This window comes from Myotis daubentonii, chromosome 5 (genome assembly GCF_963259705.1).
Source record: "Myotis daubentonii chromosome 5, mMyoDau2.1, whole genome shotgun sequence".
Taxonomy (NCBI): Eukaryota; Metazoa; Chordata; class Mammalia; order Chiroptera; family Vespertilionidae; genus Myotis; species Myotis daubentonii.
In genome coordinates this window covers 87,080,043-87,096,648 of record NC_081844.1, presented here as the reverse complement: position 1 = coordinate 87,096,648, position 16,606 = coordinate 87,080,043, and the positions used below count along the sequence as shown (strand labels likewise).

General features: G+C 44.5%; 1 protein-coding gene across 9 annotated transcripts in view; it reads right to left on the bottom strand.

Annotated features, from left to right (window-relative positions):
* The window catches only part of SH3RF2 (SH3 domain containing ring finger 2), a 110,628-nt gene that overhangs the window by 35,769 nt on the left and 58,253 nt on the right, over window positions 1–16,606 (bottom strand). For all 9 annotated transcript variants that reach the window (XM_059698765.1, XM_059698768.1, XM_059698770.1 and 6 more), the window contains one exon: window positions 15,326–15,646. In XM_059698765.1, coding sequence (XP_059554748.1) covers window positions 15,326–15,646 — 321 coding nt within the window. The remainder of the gene's footprint in view (window positions 1–15,325; window positions 15,647–16,606) is intronic.

The following is a 16,606-nucleotide window of genomic DNA, read 5'->3' as shown; positions in this document are numbered from 1 at the left end:
CCCACCACTGTGGGTAATCTGGAGTTGACCATCTGTCTTCATAAAATTGAAAAATCTTTCCTCTATAGATCAAGAGACTTAAGAGCCACATGCAGGAATTGCAATGTGTGAACCTTATTTGGCCCTACACGCTGGGGTTAATGCAGTGAGCAAAACACACAAGGCTCCTCCTTCCCCATGTGGTACTCACCAAGTACACGGGAGGGAGGTGATTTAACCCATAATTATATAAGCGCGGTGCATGTTAGGCGGGGGAAGTTCAAGGTGCTCTGGGCACCATTGTGCCAGGAGACCCTTGCCTTGTTTGTCAAGAGGAATTTCATTCTCAGACTCTACAATTCTAAAGCTAACTTACTGTACACAGGCCTCATTGTCATTATCCCCATTTTTACAGGTGAGGAAACTGAGATAAACCTCACTGTGGCTAAGAGGTTATATGTATGAGGCATGTTTGTCCATCCCAGGAAAACAAAGCATCCAGCCAAATTCAATGTTCTGTTTTTATGCTCCTCGATACACTGTGTTCATGATGACCACTGTCCCTGTCAAGTGTCCCTTGTAATACGAAATAGATCTGATAGCAGGTGGAATGTTAAGTTGTTTTTGTTTGTTCCTCTTCTCCCTTCCCTGGCAGAACAGAGGTCCCAAGAGTAGACAATGTTCCTGAGAGTAGACACTGAGCTGTGAGATGACTACATTTCTATCTGCCAGGTAGTCCTGGAAGCTTAGACTATTCTCTGTGGTCTGGCTCCTGCTTTCCTCTCCAGACTTATCTTTCTCCTCTTCCCGTTCACTCCTGGCCTTTGCACACCTCCTAGCCCCCATCCTGCTCTGTGACTTCCTTTGTAATTAAAAATGTTAAATGATAAATACATTATGCATCCAAATAAGTGTATATAATTTTATGTATCATTTAAAGAGTAACAAAACAGCTGTATACATACCATCCAACTTAAGAAATAGAAGAAAAATAGGAATGGAATGTTGTACCTAGAGCTCCTCTGCATATTCCTCTACAATCAGATCCCCTCCTTATCCCCACCTCTACCCCAAGGTAAGTGTAATACTGAAATTTGTGGTAATCATTCCAATGCTTTTCTGTGTAATTAAAAATGTTTTTATTGATTTTAGAGAGCGAGGAAGGGGAGAGAGAGAGAGAGAGAGAAAGAAACATGGATGTGAGAGAGAAGCATCAATTGGCTTGTGGTCACCACTAGGGATCAAGTTGGCAACCAGGGCATGTGCCTTGACTGGGAATTGAACCAGTGACCTTTCAGTGCACAGAACTATGCTTAACCATTTACAACATGACCAGTGCTTTTCTATGTAATTTTTACCGCCTTGGAATACATCCTCAAACAATGTTGTTTACATTTGCTAGTTTTAAAATAGACTTAAAAATATTTTTATTTTTAATTGATTTTTAGAGAGAGAGGAAGGGAGAAGGAGAAACACTGATCAACTGCTTCTTGCACACCCCCCACCAGAGATCAAGCCTGCTACCAAGTGTGTGCCCTGACCTGGAATGGAACCAGCAACCATTCAGTGTACACGACGACACTCAACCAACTGAGCCTCACCAGCCAGACCAGGTTTGCTAGTTTTTAAACACATTATGAACAGATTCATATTGTGTGTATTCTTCTGTGACTTGCATTTTTTGCTCAACACTGAATTTTTGTGGCTAATTTTCACTGCGGTCTCATATTTCATTATATGCATATGCCATCATTTAACCATTCTATCATTTACATGTCATTTGGGCGATGTTCGGTTTGGGGCTGCTATGAATGATGTTGCTATGAACATTCTTGTATATGTCCCCTGTGCACATGTATAAGACTTTTCCCAGGATATACAGCTACAGGTGGAATTGATGGGCCACAGGGTATGAGCCTGCTCAGTTTTATTAGGTAATAACAAACTTTCCCCAGTGTGGCTGAAACAATTTACACTTCCGCCAGCAGCAAATGACAATTCCCATTACCCCACAACCTCCCCAGCATGTGGTAATGCCCAGCTTTCTAATACTTGCCTATGGTGGGTGTGAAATGATATCTTATTGTGGTTTCAAATGAATTTATCTGGGTAGTAATGAGCTTGAGTTTCTTTTCAAATGTTTATGAGTCATTCCTGTTTCTTTTTATTAAATTAAATTTATGGAGGTCACATTGGTTAATAAAATTATAAAGGTCTCAAGTGTATAATTCCATTATATATCATCTGTATATTGCATTGTGTGCCCACCAACCAAAGTCAAAGCTTCTTTCATCATATATTTGGCTCCCTGTTTCTCCTATGAAATGCCCATTCATGTTCTTTGTCTATTTTTCCCTTCTACTGGGTTATTTATTATTTTCTTATTAAGTTATGGAGTCTAATTTTTTTTAGTTCTAATATTTTGAATATGAATTATTTGTCACTTGTATTTTTACTGCGTGGTGTCTTTTGATGAACAGAAGTTCTTTTTAATAGTAAAATTTACAATATATTCCCTTGCAGAAATCTTGAACATAATTTTTTTAAATCTCAAGGTCATAAAGATGTACTTCTATACTGTCTTCTAAAAGCTTTATAGTTTTGCCTTTCACATTTAAGTGTTTGATGCAGCTAGCATTGATTTTTGACAAGGGGAATCCAATTTCATCTTTTTTGCACATGGATACACTGTTAGCCCAACACCATAGTTCCTCCTTCCTTCTGATCTGCAAAGTGCACTCTGTCATGAATCAAATCTCCAGGCTGTGTCTATTTCTGGGTTCTCCAGTATGTTCTGTTGGTTTAATAGAATCCATATGCTAAATCCATGCCCTCTTAATACTATAGCTTTATAAATAAAACCTGATATCTGATGGGGTAGATCCCACTCCTCACCCCAGCCAAATTCCATAATCTTCTTTTTTAGAAATATCTCGGCGGTTGGCTTTTTGTTCTTCCATTTAAAATTTTGAAGCACCTTTTGACTTACAAACAAACAACCCACTGGTATTTGATTTTATAGATAAATCTGGGGAGAATCAATGTCTTTAAAATAGTAAGTCTTCCAACCCAAGAGCATGACATAATTCTTCATGTATTTTAGGTCTTTTAAAAATGTCATTAAACAAGGCTTTGCAAATGTTCTTCATAAAAGACTTACATGTCTTTTGCTGAATTTATTTTAAGGTACTTAAAAAATTTAGTTGCTGTAGAAAATGGTATTTCAAAACAACATTTTCCTAATTATTATACAACTAGAGGCCCGATGCACAAAATTCGTGCAAGAGTAGGCCTTTACAGCCTTGGCTGCCTCACTGTCCACCTACTGGTTGTTCTGGAAATTCATTCTGCCTTCAGGTCAAATTAGCATATTAGCTCTTTATTTTATAGGATTCACTTCCTGTATTGATTTATGTCTAGTAACCATGCTACGTTCATAGTTATTCCTAATACATTTTTCTAGTTCTTTTGAGTTCCTTATTGAGAGAATAATATCATCTGCAAATAATGGCAGCTATGTTTCTTTCTTTCAAATACTTGACCTTTTATTTATTTTGCCTGCTCCATAGTACTGGCCAGGCACTCCGGGAGGGACAGTGTTGGGCAGAAACACACAGGCATTCTGTTCTTTTTGTTAATCTTAAAGGGAATGACTTCAACATTTCATCATTAAGTATGATGTTTGCTGTCGATTTTATATAGATTTCATTTATTACGCTAAGGAAGTTCCCTTTTATTTCTAGTTTGCTAAGATTTTAAGAAATATAATGAATGGCTATAGAATTTTATCATTTTTTCTATATCCATCGAAAAGATCACTTGTTTTTTTCTCCTTTAATCTATTAATATAATAAATTACACCAATCAATTTTATAATATTAAATCAACTTTTCTTGAGAAAACCCCAACTTAATTTATTTTATTTACATATATTCCTGGGTTTGGTTTGCCAATAGACACAGAAGGTTTTTGCAGCTGTTTTACGAGTGAGGTAGAACTCAAAATTTTCTTATGTTGTTGTTTTCCTGGTTTTGATATTAATAATACCTTAGCCTCATGAATAAATTGGGGAATGTTTTCTTTTTTCCGCATTCTTTGGAAGCGTTTGTAAAGAGTGACAGTATCCTCTTCCTGAAAATGTGAAAAAACTCACTTGTGTAACTGTCTGGATCTTTCTGTGTGGTTTTCTGTAAGGGGAGATCTTAAATTACTGATTCAGTTTCTTTAATGGTATAATACTATTCTGAAAGGTTGTCAAGAGCTATTTACCAGATATAAAATGTTTTTTTCATAAACGCTGTTTGCTGAAGATAGATTCCTGATTTATTTATTTGCCTCTTGACCTCTGTCGGGGAGAAAAGGTGGTGCTTGGAACATCTGTGTAGAGCAGTGATGGCGAACCTTTTGAGCTTGGTGTGTCAGCATTTGAAAAACCCTAACTTAACTCTGGTGCCATATAGAAATTTTTTGATATTTGCAACCATAGTAAAACAAAGACTTATATTTTTGATATTTATTTTATATATTTAAATGCCATTTAACAAAGAAAAATCAACCAAAAAAATGAGTTTGCGTGTCACCTCTGACACGCGTGTCATAGGTTCGCCATCACTGGCGTAGAGGCTTGGAAAACCCTAGCTGGCGTGGGTCCCCATACTGTCAGTTCAAGTCCTTTGAGAACCCCCTGGGGACCCTCACTGATCAGGTGGATTTCTGTACCTCCTTGAGACTCTATGCAGCCATTGCTAAGAGAATGGACTTTGGGGCCGTCTGAACTGGGTTTGAGTTTTGACACTGAAACCTACTGGCTGTGTGAGTTTCAGACTTAATTCCTCTGAGCTTTCGTGTCCTCATCTATAAAAGGGGGTAGCAATAGTAGCTACCTCATAGGATTCTTGTGAGAATTCAATCCGAACATGCATGCAAAGTACTTTGCACGCTGTCTGGCTCCATGAAGTACCAATAAACAGTCACCATTGTTACTGCTATGAGGTGGGAGACATACAAGGCAGATGGGTGAGGAGAAGATGCAGATTCCCTTTGGGTAGGGCCTGTGATGGGTGGTTGACCCTATGTGTGGGGGACATGCATTCAGGAATCTCTTTCCTGACACTGGACTGGGATATTTTCACGCACCCTGAAGCTTCCAGTGAAGGGTGAGGGCTGGCACTCTACATAGTTGGGCTCTGAACTGGCTTTTTGGGAAAAAGGCTGAAAATGCAACTTTACCTCAAACCACAATGACAAAATCCTGCTTCCTCAGCCGGGTCCTTGGGTTGGTGGGTAGAGTGTCCTCAGCGCTGTCACCCTCTGTTCTGTTTTCTATCTCATGCTTTCCTGAGCCCAAAGGCCTGCTGCCTTCAAGGCAGGATTTTAGCACCAAAGCAGAATCTGAAGGGGTGAGGCTTATTAGTGGTTTTTGCAACACCAAAACCTTAATTACAACCCTTGTCCTCCTCACCATAACAGTCCACTTGAAGAAGTAACTGCTTGGCTACAATGATAATTAAATCCTCTCACCGGGCTTCATTAAAGGCCATAACATTTAAACAAGCAAAGTTCCTGTTAAGTCTGCTGTGGGTCTCCTACTGGCATTTATTCAGAGAAGATGCTTGTTGCACATCTGCTAGGTCCTGGCACCTGGCGAGGTCCTGGGGATTGGTGACAAAGGCCACTGCTCACTGCGACAGTGCAGATGGTGTGAGAAACCTGCCATCCATCCTACACTGGGGTCCTTCCCTCACATTTTCCAGACAGGAGCGCCCCAAAGATGAGCAGGCTCTGAACCTCTAGAAATGCCCATGTTCTACCCATCTCTGATAGAGACCACAGGACCTACATCCTTGGAAAGCAGCTTGTTATGGTGGAGAGAGGGGGGCTGACAGTTATTTCCTGAACTAAGAAGCGGAGGTGCAGACAGAGTTGGATGGGATTTGTAGGAGTCCCTGAGGGCTGGACACCTCAGACAGGCCTTTCTAGCTCATGTGCTGGACTTAGTCAGGAGGAGCTGGCCTGGTTTCTGGGAACCCTGCAGAGACGTCTGAGAAGGGACTTTCTTCCGAGTCATTTCCATCATGGGGTTTTATGGAACACTTTTAGGGCTTTCCTAAGGCGTAGGCAGCAGGGTGGGCTTTGGCTCTGAGCAGAGGTTTGGCCAAGCCCGAGGGAGCGGTATGGCAGCATTTGCATAGTCACACATGATGCTCAGGTGGCCGTTAGAACAGAAATGTCACCATGCCCAGCGTCACTTCACCCTGACACAGGCCAGATTAAATGGCTGTCTCCATGAAATACCCAGGGACTCGGGTTCAGGTTCACTATATGAATCTTGAAAATCTCGAAGTCCCTTCCCTTGGCTTTAGAACCCTAGAACGAGAGAGCTGGGAAGGACCTTGAGGATAGCCTCATTCAATCCTCTGAGCTCCCAGAAGGGGAAATATGGGGTTTGCCGGCTGAGTCAGGTCAGGCCCACCGTTGGGGGAGTCAATCATGTCTTGGTAGCTAGTTCAAGCGGTTGGTTTACAAGACTTGTTTTCCAGACTATGTTTCACTCATTTTTAGCAAATATTTATTGAGATTTCCATGTGCCTGGCTCTGTCCTCGTGGAGCTTATATCCTAGTGAGCAGGCAAAACAACAATCACACACAAAACAGAAAGCAAGGAAACAGACGGGTCAGATATGCACTACAAGGGAAACAGAGTAGCTGGAGTGACCTGCCGTAGATAGGATGTTGTTGATTTTGGCTAGGATGACCTTGGCCATGAACTTCATCCAAACCCGACCTGTTCTCCATCCCTTGCACCTGGAAAGATGCCTTTTGGGGCACTCAGCTTTAGAAATAGGTCCTATGCACCTATAGTGCAGGGGCAGCATGGGGCTGAAGACATCAGCCGAAGGCATGCTTTTTCCATATATGGGAGGCCAGTCTTGGAGGCAGGGCTGCCTGGCATCCAGCCCAGGGCACAGGTGTTTTTGTTCTTCTGACAGAAGCTCCAGATGCTAAAGCACTAATGCATGGGCACACCCTCAGCAAGGGAGGGCACTGATTAAGCTCAAAATCCCCATGGCTGGCAGGGCAGGAGCAAGCAAGGCAAAATGATGAGGTTAGCAGAGCGTGGCAGTGACACGCTTTATCCCTGTTATGTGACATTTGTAAAGACCCCACCCTGTCGATCACATACATACTTATTTCTTTATTCCTCAACCTTATAAGAATTCCCTCATTCATACTCATTTATGTCTTCTTTCTTTCATCAAACCTTTTAATCACTTATTAATTCATACGTTATTCAGCCTCTAGTTTATGTTTATTGATGCATGTACACTTACACCTACATTCACTGGGGTTTTCTCGCTTCTTCACTCACACATTCAGCTAACTGTTACTAAACATTCCTCCCTGTCAGGCTCAGCTGGGATTAACCCTGGAGGGACCAGGGAGCTCCAGGTACTCTATCCTTAAAGGGTCAGCTAGTAAATATTGGTAGGGACTCAGTAAATCTTTGTTGAATGAATGGAAGATGGACACATGGTAGGTGCCTTTTGCTTGTGAACATGCCCAGGAAGGCAGCGGTCAAGGCCAAGGCAGCAGGTAAAGCGCAAGAGCTCAGTGGGGCCTTTCCAGCTGAGCCCAAGGGGTGGGAATGCTTTGTTCGAGTTTCTGACTCTGCCCTCTGTGTCCTCAGAGCTGCCCCCCCGTCCTGGCCGTGAGAAAGCATGCCTTCCCTAGCTGAAGTGTCTGGAAACAGACATACCGGTGTTTGCAATATTCTTTGCATATGTGAGCAGGTTTTATTATGCATCTCATTGTGCAATTTTCCACCAGGGCTTGATTGTTTGGAGGGGAAGAGAAGGAGAAGGCTGGATATTGTATCTCCTGAGGTCTGTGCTTTGATCTACGATAAACATTCTTTTCCTATGAAAAAAACTGGTCCATTTCCTTAAAAACTTCTCTTTCCTTTTCTTCTTGGAGAACATTGTTACTCACCCAAAATAAAATTCCTGAAGCATTAACAAAGGGTTGTGATAGGGGCCCGTATCTTGCTTTTCCACGGGAACAATCTGTTAAGAACATGCCCGTTTTGTGCCCTCTGTAGAAGCCCCCACGGAGAAAGCCTGTGGAGAAGACCTGATGTTCAGCTCGTGCCCTAAGAAGGCGTATGGCCCAGTAGTTCATTTGCTGAATAAACCCAGGCACATCCCTAGCCCAGTAAAACCCCAGTGAGGATGATAGAGAATCATTGCCTCTTGGATTCTGGGCCTGTCCAGATGCAGGGCCCCATTTTAAGATGAGGAAACTGAGGCCTTGCCAGGTTGAGCCACGGGCCATGTTCCCTGTGCCAGTAAGGAATGTCCGTGCCCCCGTGTTTCTCTACACTGTCCTCCCTGTCCCCAACTGCGGCCCTGTACACACCTCTTTGCTTGCCCTCCTCGTTTATTTTGCTTCTCTTGTTTTTTCCTTCTTGCTGAATTCTATGAGAGAGAGCTTTGCAGGCCTCAGTGGCCTTGAATATCAATTACCCCTGCTTCTGGCTCCCAGAGCTATAGAGTCGGAGCTAAAGTGTTTGAGGTTCAGGCTGGGCTGCTCCCTCTCTCACCCGGGCAGGGCTGAGTCTCTGGAGCAGCTCACCTGCCAGGATTAATTGGGCAAAACGATGATGTAAAGCTTAACCTCTCTTTGGAGAAATGCTGAATCAAGGAAGCATGCTGAACAGCAGGGCTAATTACCGAATCTGCTTCGGTCACCAGAAATCAGAAAGGCTGTGCCCCAGAGGACCCCAGGGGCTTGGGCAGGGCTGGGCAGCGGGCACAGCAGGCGTCACAGGCACCAGGAGAACTGGCGTTCTCTGGTGTGACTTTGGAACAAAGGGAACTGGGGCTGAGGAGAGGTGCATGCAGGGCCTCACATCACCTCCTTCGTCACCTGGCTGATTTCTGTTATCCTTCAGGTCTCCCTCTGAAGACCACTTCCTCCAGACAGGCTGCCCTGACCTCCCAGAGGGGGTGGGCCCTCCTCCACAGACTCCATTCCCCGTCCTTAAACCTCATAGCTCTTTGGATACTCAAAATCCCCTCCTCAAGTATTTATAACAAGTTCAATATTAGTCTTCCCTGCTGGCCTGGACGGTCCATGAGCGGAGGGAGCATGTGTGTCTTGTCCACTGTCTCACCTGTGCCTGGTGCACGGGGACACCCAGCAGCCCTTTGCTGGCTGCTTCCCTGAGGGGCTGGAGCAGCCAGGACCCACCCGCCAGTCCCGGTGAGGATGGGCTCACAGAAAAAGCCGAAAGGCGCGTACAGAAAATGGTGGACAGAGGGCTCTGCCTCCTCCTCTGTCCAAAGTCCTTTCTCCTGCACTCATTCTCGGCTTCTCTCCCATGGGTTCCCCTGGGGATTACAGCTCAGGTCTGAGCTGAGTAAGAGCCGGTGCCCCAGGGCCCCCAGGTACAAGCTAAAAGCCTCCCTCCTTTCTTCCTTCCAGAATTCACTGCCTGTCAAGGAAGTGAAGGGGCTTTTGGGAGCCCTGCACTGAAAGGCAGGCTCCCACGGGTCATCCTTCTGAAGTGAGGGGCGGGTGAATGTCATTCCCAGCAAGGCCGGTCTGCACATGCCAGCCCCGCGGCGGTGGGACTCGGGGATAGTTACAGCTTCCTGACTTGACCCAACATTAATGACAGAGTGAACGGCTATTGACTATTTACCACTGCCAAACCCTGGCTATGACCTCATGTACGAGCTTTGCTTTGTTTGATCTTCATAGCACTCTTATGAAGTTAAAGAAATTATCATCATCAGCTCCATTTTACAGATGGAAAACTGAGGCCCAGAAAGATTATGTAACTTGCCCAATGGGATACTTACTGCTCAGCAAGAGGCAGGGGGAGAGTTCCATCTCAGAGTTGGCCGACCCCAAATCTCATATATTCTCACTATACGGCCTGTGCTGAGAAACTGCTGAAAAGCTCTCTGCCTCAGAGAACTCCGACACCTGCTGGGGCTGAGGGAGCTTGGCAGTAGACAGAAAGGAAACAGGTCCCTGGCGGGAATGTGTGCTTGAGCAGAAGGAGGCATCACTACAATGACCAGCATGAACTAAATAATAGGAACGGCTCTTCCTGCTGTTCTCTATCTTCAGAGTGTGCTGTTAACGAATTTAGCAACAGGATACCCTGCCAGCTCAGTTTATCCTTCCACCTGGAAAACCGGGCAACAGGGGCCTGGAGAGGCACAATGCACTTAGCGGGTGGGAGGCAGATCAGGTTCTCTAGGCCTAACCTGCGACTTGGTGGAACCTCAGGTGGTGATGGCTCCTGTCTTGTGCTAATAATGGCTATTGCGACTGGGATTACGTGGCTCCAGGATGAGGCATTACCTGACATAGGGACATTTAGTTCTACCTGAAATTGCAACTAGTTCATTTGTTTTGGGGGGGAAGACCTTGAGTCTGTTATGGAAATAGCTTTTCGTGTCAGTTTTTTTCCATGTAAAATGAGACAAGATCACCTCCCTATCTGCTGGTAGTTGTGAAAAATACACCTTAGGACAGTGGTCGGCAAACTGCGGCTCGCGAGCCACATGCGGCTCTTTGGCCCCTTGAGTGTGGCTCTTCCACAAAATACCGACTTCTGCACATGGGCCACAAAGTTTCAGTTGCACTGTACGTGCGCTCCCGCACGTGGTATTTTGTGGAAGAGCCATACTCAAGGGGCCAAAGAGCCGCATGTGGCTCGAGAGCCGCAGTTTGCCGACCACTGCCTTAGGGGATTCAGATAGGAAGGGTCATCTAGATTTTGGAAGATGCTTGGCTCATTCCCTGACCTAAGTCAGGGACTCCCTTCAATCACACTAAGGATGAAATACTCCAAAGGCTCTTCTTGGAGGGAAGGAGGTCAGAACGATGGCTACAGCTTCCTGAGTCAGTGCTAACCCTTGCAGAGGCCCTGCATGGAAGGGCCTACTCATGTGGCAGATGAGGACACCGACCTCAATGTCAGTAATTAGGTGGCAAAACCATGGCAAGAAGCTTTGCCTGACTCAGAGCCTTTTCATTTATACTAAGCTGCCTTTCTCTCCAGGGGAAAGTAAAACGCAAAGCAAAACCCAACAAGAAGAGTATCCTATAGGCTCCTTCAGCACTTTCAGTATTTGGTTTCTAAGAATCTATGTGCTAGGAGAGATTTCTCCTTGCACCTCATGAAATCCTCCATGTTATGATTTATGTCCCCTTTCTCTTCCGGACACCAGAACACAAAACCAGTATATAAACCCAAGTTTGGAAAAATAAAGCCATTGCCCATCCCCGCATGAACCCTGAAGCCCTTTCTTCTCCAGGCTGGACAAACCCCAGCCTTTTCTCCTGGCCGTAGCCCAGGTGTGGGAACCAGACCTCAGGAGGGGCGGGAGAGTGAACACATGGCCAAACGGGCCAGGACGCCAAGGCCAGCCTGAGGGCAGTGATAAGGATGTAAACAAGGAGACTGGCACAGACAGGCAGGGAAAGATTAGCCCAGCTGGCAGTGGCCAGTGGAAAAATGGGTAGCAGTTCAGTGATGTCAAACATGCCAGGCGAGAAGGTGGTGAGAAATGAGTCCTGTCTTTGAGCTCTGAGAACGCCCAGGAGCAAACAAGAGAGAGAATGAGAGAGAAAGAGAGAGAATGAGAATATAGTGGTTGAGGCATGAACTTTGGTTACCCAGTATGTGATGGGGGCCTATTTTGTGCAGGCTTTGAGATCATTATGAAATAATTTAGGTAAAACTCACAGGATAGTATCTTGCACATAACCAGCTCTCAAAAAGTAGTAGTCAATCTCATAGAAGAATTGCAGGAAGAATGATAGATTTAGAATGTCACCATTTTCAATCTCAAATGAAATATGTTCATGAATAAAACCTCAAATCATTAGGTGAAATGCTGATGGGGAGGCTTATAATGGATGGAGAAGGCTGACAACACCTGAATCTGAAACAATTTTAACGCAAAATGAGAGGCATTCTTTTACAATAAATGAAGGTATTTGGACCCCCTACCTCATGACATATGCAAAAATTAACTCCAACTGCATCATACAACTAAATGTGTTAGAACTATAAAACTCTTACATGGAAAACACAGCAACAAAGGAAAGAGTAGGTAAAGTGGACATCATCATAGTTAAAACATGTTGGGCTTCAAAGGATACCACCAAGGAAGTGAAAAGGCGATTCACAGACTGAGAAAATTTTCACATTATTTACCTGATTAGTGATTTGCAGCTAGAATATATAAAGAACACTTACGACTCAAGAAGAAGAAGGTAACTGACCCAACTAAGAAATGGGCAAAGGATATTAATAGACAGTTCTCCAAAGAACACATGTGCAATAAACACAGGAATAGCTCCTCAACGTCACTGCCATCAAGGAAATGAAAATCAAAACCACATGGATACCACTTCATAACCATTAGGATGCCTATAATAGAAAGGACAGGTAGTAAATGTTAGTGAAGATGTGGAGAAACTAGAACCCTCACACACTGTTGATAGGAATGCAACATGGTGCAATCACTTTGGAAACTAGTTGGCAGTTCCTGAAACAGTTAACTATAGAGTTACCATATGATCTAATAATTCCACTTCTTGGTATAAATTTATTTCTGCAAATTACCTTAGAAGGAGGATTAGCTAAACCATCTTAGCCATAAATTAGACTGAGAGTGTTCAAGGGGAAAAATTATCTTAATACTAAGTAGAAACCACCTCTCATGGCGCTCCTGAGTACTGTAAAGTTGGGTTGGGAGATTCCTCTGAAAGATGAAGACAAAGGGACACCCTGGGACAGGATCTGGACTTAATGGTTCAGGTTCCTTGAACTCGAATAAAGTGAATAAAGAAATCACTTTATTCACAATATTTCAAATACAGGATCGAAAGGAGTCAGCTTTATAGACCCCAGAATTCCCCAACGTGCATGCCAGCTCTTCCTCCCAGGAGCCCAGGGGAGATGCTGGGACTTGTCATTAGCCTCCTGGAATGGGACAGAGGAGGGGCAGGGAATTCCATTCCTTACCCTGACTTCTGCAACCTGCCTTTTCCTCTCTGTCTTAGCTCTTGTTTTCTGGATAATTATGAGAGGGGGAAGGGATTGGTAAGTGTTTAAGTAAGTCATAGGCTGCTGCTTTGATTTTTGATTCTTGAGGCAAAATATGTTATTGGAAACCTTTACTGGGGCTTTGGAAAGTCAACAGCAACGTAAATGAATAAAACACCATCCTTGCCCTTAAGTTTTCAATCTAGTGAGCAAGGTGGTAAGATTATACACGGTATTTATAGTACAAAGAACAAGAGTGTGAGCCATGCACTCTGACCACAGGGGAGCGAGATTAATTCTGCAGGGGAGGGGAAGGCAGAGCTGCTGTGAAGAAATGGTGGGCATACAGGGCTTTGGGGCATGCAGAGGATTGTGACAGGCAAATGCATCAAAAATAAATTCCTGGAGGAACAGCAAATATTTATTCCACAAACATTTGTTCATGATAACACCTGGGCAAAAATGTAGAAATAATTATAATCCACAGCCTTCTGAATCGAACCTCCCTCCCCCCGACTATTAATACCGTGCAGTGGTTCCCTGGGAATAGTATATGCATATGCCACACTTTGGAACTCTCACTGTTTGTGAAAACTAGGAAGAAATACTTGTTTTGAATTCCATTAGGATTCTCTTCTCCTGTCCAGCTTCTCTGTAGATGAGGTAAATGAGCAGGAAGAAGAATTAAAATGGAAAGTGATTTGGCTAAATCTTTTGAGAAGCCAGTTTACAGCTGAATCAGCTAGCTTAATCCACTGACTGTGGGCTGTACTTTATATATCTGTCTATATATAAAGAATAGTTCCAGAAAAATTTGTCACTCTTTGGCTTAATTGTGAGTCAGTAGGTCCCCATTTGTGTGTGTGTGTGTGTGTGTGTGTGTGTGTGTGTGTGTGTGTGTATTGGAGGGAGAAGAACTTTGGGCACAAAGTGTGTACGTACTTGTAACAATGTGTGTGGAATGGGAGCCTTATAAGTGTGATTTTTTAAGTTGGAGGAGAGTGTATATGGAGAGAAGTGTGTGTGTGTGTGTGTGTGTGTGTGTGTGTGCACGCGCGGCAGGTGGTGGACAAAAGTACAGGGACAGCCAGCCTCTTGGCAATCCAGACAGTGGTGTAAAATGTGAAGTGTTATAGAAGGTGATTGTTTTCCTTTTAGACCAGTACACAGGTCTTTCAGGAGTCCTTGACTTTCTCCTCCTCCCTGTCTTGTTAAAAAGGGATTAGAGTCCAATTAAGCCATTTAATCCCAAGGTAGAGATTCATGTTTAAAAACAAGATTTACAGCTTTAAAAAAATGCATCATGCAAGTTGAGGTTTGTCCTCTCAAGTTGCCACCTGCATGGTTCCAAAGAATGTTTTCAGCAGAATAGCCAGCATGCAGTTCTTAATTACGCTGCCTCATACCTCCAGTCCTTCATGTGCTAAAGTACCCTTCAGCCCAAAGAGCCACACGCTGTTAGAAGTACTTCTGCTCTGGAGTGCCACAGTTGCCCTGGTTTCTTTCCCTTCAGCTGGCAACTCAGTGACCAGGCTTATTAAGAACAGTATTAAGAGCCAGTGCTTATTGGGTGCTTAGTATGTGCCCGGCATTGTGCTAAGCACTTTCCATACAGTATCGCATTAGATGCTCCATATGAAAACACCCAGGCCTGTCTTCAGGGGTGTGGAACATGTGTAGTCACACAAGGCTCAGTGCTCAGAAGGGCCCTCCACTTGTTTCATACTCTGCTGTTGCCATCTTGAAATTCTTAATCACTTCTGAGCAAGGGAGCTGCATTAGCATTTTTCACTGGGCCCTGCAAAGTATGTAGCCAGCCCTCCAGACACCCAATAACTCATAAATTCTTTTTCTTCTTCTCCACATGATGCCCAGTATCTTGCTGGAGGACGGGCCAGTAAATTTCAAATTGTGACGCCAGGACCCCCTCTGAAAAATGGGTGCCATTATCTCCTTGAAGGGAAGTTCTCTAGGGGAAAGGGACCATGTCAAGGCTCTTAGCATGGGAAAGCAAAGCATCTGTGAGAATTTGACAAATCGTTAAACTCCTCTAAGCCTCGGTCTTCTCACCTGTAAAGTGGGGAGAACCCTAATCATGCCTAATTCACAGGCTGTTTCAAGGACGAGATGAGGTCACAACTCTGACACACAATACACTCGTTATTACGCATTATGAGTGCTTAGCAGGTACTAAACATCCAGCTTTGCTTGTGACATGGTGTGGATCACTTGACCAACTCCAAGGTGCCCTTATCCCGGGGGTCTGTTTCCTACCTGTCCCAAAGAACTGGGAAGAACATCTGCTTTCTCCACGTGCTGGCTGATCACAGAGGGGTTGCTAGAGCTGATAAGCACTGGGGTGCTGATCTCCACCATATGGCGCCCCGAGGGAGAATGGACCATCCTGTTGAGGGTGTTCAAGGCTGTCGTGATGGAGAGCTGCCCGGGCCCCTTCCTCCTGGACCCAGGGCCCCTCCGGAGGCTGGGCGTGTTGGTGGCTTTGCCTCTGGAGGAGGACACCAGGGACAGGCTTTTTGTGCGAGACGGGTGGTGGCCTTTGTTCTTCTCTAGCAGGTGTCTCGCGGTGAGGTTTGGCTGAGGAGACAAAAGGTTTGGTGAGAAGTTAGTCTTCCTGGTCTAATATGACCAACTAAGTCTTACCCAGGCGAGTCTGAAGCCAGTTCAGATGCCACCACCTCACTCGCCATTCCTGATTTATAGAGTCTACCGATTTCTGTGGTGTAAATATCTACCAATGGTTCAACAACTGGCTAGCAAAATTCCTGAAAATGTAACAACCAGCTCTTGCAGTCTAGTACCAACTAGTTCTAGCACAACCACTGACTGCATTATATTTTGAATACCCTGCCCACCAAGGGCCCACATGAATTCATTTCCTCCAGAAACCTGAAATATGCTGACAAAACAGGGGTCTGTGTGAACAAAACTTTACAGAACAAGTACTTAAATATGCGTCATTATGACTGTCGCCAGTTGCCCTCTGAAACTACATCTAGTCCGTCTCATTATAATTTAGAAATTTAACTAAGTAAAAGGGAATATTCCCACTTAAGAGCTTCTCAGGTGATTAAAATAATCAAGAGAGAAAAGTTTAAAGCAGATGTAGTTTATGTCTCAAGAAGCTTGTAATATTGTGAAAAAAATAATCAAGTAGGGGAGGAAGCGTTATGTTGTCCACTTTAAAGATAAGAAAGCTGAGGCCCAGAAGGGGTGACTTATAAATGGCAAAGCCAGCATAAAACAAGCAAATGAGAAAATGTCTGATAGTAATAATGTTCTGCTGTGATAGTGACTGGGGGAGGTGGCTCCTTTAGATTGGGGGATCCAGGAAAACCTGCTGAGAAGGGGACATTTAAGCTGAGACACAGATGGCAAGAAGGAACCAGCCACGTGAAGCCTGGGTAGGAACAGGCCAGGCAGAGGGATTATAAATTAGTGGAAAAGTCTTAAAGAGGTGGCGGGGGGTGGGGGGGGGGTGGGGGGGGTGGGTGGGTGGGGGGGTGGGGGGGGGTGGGGGGGGAGGGAGGAGGAAGA